General features: G+C 31.6%; 1 protein-coding gene across 1 annotated transcript in view; it reads left to right on the top strand.

Annotated features, from left to right (window-relative positions):
• The first annotated feature begins 348 nt into the window (after window positions 1-348).
• Window positions 349-3788, top strand: part of LOC121857690 (V-type proton ATPase subunit F-like) — a 68496-nt gene continuing 65056 nt past the window's right edge. Inside the window, exon 1 of the mRNA XM_042353763.1 lies at window positions 349-462. Within this exon, the coding sequence (XP_042209697.1) occupies window positions 364-462 (99 nt within the window). The 5' untranslated portion in view covers window positions 349-363. The remainder of the gene's footprint in view (window positions 463-3788) is intronic.

The raw sequence follows: 3788 nt of genomic DNA, 5'->3' as shown, positions 1-3788 counted from the left end.
TAGATGTTCCAGTTTGGCCACCATACCCTAGGAAATTTAACCTAACCCCCAGCCAGAAATTCCTACCACAGCTCACATATCCCTAAAACTGCTCTTACCCAAGCTGACCAAGAAGTAAATTAAGCAAGATCTACGCTTGACTTGAATATCCCGCCTATTTGATCATGTGGTGTTTAGTGATAAGTGTGAACAAATTTAATCTTCACTCCAGGATTTACATCAGTAAAATGCCTGATTGTTAATTTAGGAGTTGAGTTAAATTATTATTATGTATTTATACTGTCTGCTGTGAAGTTTTACTTGTTTCTAATTTAATAAAAGTTGTTTGTATATCCATAAGTAAGTACCGTAGCTTATGACGTCATGTCATATGATTTCTCAAAACATAGCAGACGAAACTTATCCTTCGAGATGGCTGTTGCTGCTGCTCAGGGCAAACTTATTGCCGTCATTGGCGATGAGGTAAGATGGATTATATATTTAGGGCCTACAATGAAGGAATTAATGCTCCTCTTCTTATTTTTATAGATAAGATTGTGAAGATGAAGGTGTTTAGGTTATGTAACGTAAAGAGCATCAGCTTGGTTCAGTGTTGGGCAGACCAGGGTCAACATGAAATATCTCCGCTTGCTTACTTGTTCAACAAAGGTCACGTATCTTCGATGATCTGGCAGTCTGCCACACAGTGCAGTCACGGAATACAACCTAAGTTATATTAGACACTTGGCAAACTTGGTGGTAAAGGTGGAGGAGAAGGTTGGCACCAGAATGCGTTTATGTATTTCGCTCATATTTTCCATAGTTATACTTTGGATGGTACTGTATTAAAAAATAAAATTGATATGACGAATTTTAATTTTAATAAAAAAAAAAAAAAAAAAAAAAAAATATATATATATATATATATAAATATATATATATATATATATATATATATATATATATATATATATATATATATATATATATGATAACCTGGAAAGAAACTTGAAAGTTCCCAAGCTTTAAATTGTAATTCATCTTCAGGGGTGGTACAGACTGTACTCACCCTGTACCTCTTAGCCACAATGAAGTCAAATAATGGTCCTACATGAAAACCGGACTGCTAATCACTTCTGAAACTAGTATTTGGTGTCACAAAGTCACAAAAATTGGAAAACTTACTTTAATCTGAGTTAATAGATCGCGTGCATGTACCGGGGCAGTGTGCAAATGTACCCAAATGTAGCATAATGAAGTCAATGGTGGTCCCCTAGGCGTAATCGGGCTGTGAATCACTTCTCGATTATTATTTGGTGTCATAAAACAAAAAAAAATTGGTAGACTTAATTTAATCTGAGTTGTGTTGTGTTAGGTTAGGTTAGGTTAGGTACATGCACTCCGGTCTATTAACTCAGATTAAATTAAGTTTACAATTTTTAGCCGTGACACCAAATGCTAGTCAGTGATTGGCAGTCGATTTATTCATGTAGGATATTTGACATTCTTGGCTACATTTGGGTAATTACCGCCCTCGGTACATGCATCGATCTATCTTCGCATTAAATTACGTTTTCCAATTTTTGTGACCGTGACACCAAATGCTAGTCAGTGATTAGCAGTCGGTTATTCATGTAGGACCATTTTGACTTCATTGCGCTACATTTGGAGTAATTAGTTAGGACCCATATATATATATATATATATATATATATATATATATATATATATATATATATATATATATATATATATATATATATATATATATATATATATATATATATATATATATATATATATATATATATATATATATATATATATATAAAATATATATATATATATATATATATATATATATATATATATATAATATATATAATATATATATATAATATATATATACAGTATTACCCGCCTACTTGTGGTTTCATATAGCGTTTTATCATGCGATTGCCTCGCCAGAGCTGAACTTTCACTTAACATGGACTTTCACACATATCTTGTGATAGAGTGTCCAGCTCGAGACGCTATTTTAGATTTACCCCTGCCTGACTGCCTGTTTTAGCTCATAAAATATACAAATTACCGGCCAGAATATAATTTACATTGCTGGAATTCTTATAATTTGGTGATCATTTTGAATATAAACATCATATATTTTGCATTAGACATACAAATTTTAGATAAAAATTTTTCAGAGTAAATATTTATCTTTTGTGCAAAATATATGACATTCTATTAAATATTCCCAGTCTTACAAAGGAATCCAGCAATGTCAATTATATTATCCTAACTTTAATCTGGGGTATTATTAATACTAAATGTTAAAAACCCTGGAAGGAGGATTGGTGGGGGGGGGGGAGAGGTTGGGACTGACGCGGTTGGAAGAGGCAAGATGGGTACTTGATTGACAGATAGTTAAGTGAAGATTATTTTTTTTTTAACTGAAGATATTTGTTTTAGCTCATAAAATTCATACAAATTACCGGTCAGAATATAATTTACATTACTGGAATTCTTATAATTTGGTGATCATTTGAATATAAACATCATATATTTTGCATTAAACATACAAATTTAGATAAAAATTTTCTCTAGGTAACTATGTTATCTTTGTACAAAATATATGACATTTATTCAAAATATTCCCTGACTAAGAATCCAGCAATGTCAATTATTAATATCTAACTGTTTGAGGTATTATTTATTAAAATTTAGTGGTTTTTCCCCAAAAATTTCTCTGAGAGGAGACAGTGTCAGCCTGAGGAGGGAGGGATTGAGTCCATTATTTGAATGGACATAGCAACTGTATTTCTGCTAAATATTGTGTGCATGTACCATCATAAAATAGATGTTATTTTACTACAACATAGGTATGTTTTCCTTCAAGTGGAGTTTGGGGAAGTCAGGCAGCGTTTCTGGAATCCCATATGTTCTGTTGTTCATACTTGCGATTTCACTAGCGAGACCTCCAGGTTCAATTGACCCGCGTTAAATTAAATTCCTAAATATATAATATATATATAGTATATATATATTATATATATATATATATATATATATATATATATATATATATATATATATATATATATATATATATATATATATATATATATATATATATATATATAATATATATATATATATATTTCAATCCGTTCAGAAGGTCGTTAAGTTGCTTGAAACGTTAGATAACAGAAACCATTGTTTCAATGGGTTTTAGATAGTGGTTTAGCTCACGAAATTTCCTAAAGTTAACAAAATGGTGAAAAAGTTCACTTTACTTTGAGGTGTGTATAGGCTCTGGATGATGATGATGATGATGGGATTTAGAATGGGGTGGAGACATTGGGGGTGGAAGAGAATCACCCCATGGTGCCAGGCTTCACCACTAAGTACAGCTCTCTGGTTTTAATTCAAATTACTGCTTTAGTAAATGCTGCTGCATTATATATTATCAATATAAATATATTTCAAAATGACCAATAATTTGCTTGGGAAACACAGAAACTTGTTGGATTGAAGAGTCTCAAGCAAGATAAACACACTCCAGTAAAAACAGAGACTGGCGCCTGTTTGCTGTGTTAGAGGCTGGATGCGCATTAAACGGAAAATACTTCCAATTCGTTCAATAATTGTTAAAAATGACTGAAATTGAATATTAAACTTTTAAAATTGACTGAATAGTATAACTTCTTGATATTTGCAAAATAGTAAAGGAATTTAAAGCCTAGAACGTTATTATTGGCGGACTATTGCTACGCTGGTTGCCGGTCAGTGCGAAACATGTTGGTCGGTTA

This window comes from Homarus americanus, unplaced genomic scaffold, assembly GCF_018991925.1.
Source record: "Homarus americanus isolate GMGI-L3 unplaced genomic scaffold, GMGI_Hamer_2.0 scaffold16712, whole genome shotgun sequence".
NCBI lineage: Eukaryota > Metazoa > Arthropoda > Malacostraca > Decapoda > Nephropidae > Homarus > Homarus americanus.
Note: the sequence above shows the minus strand (reverse complement) of the source record. Positions and strands in the feature narration are given on the sequence as shown.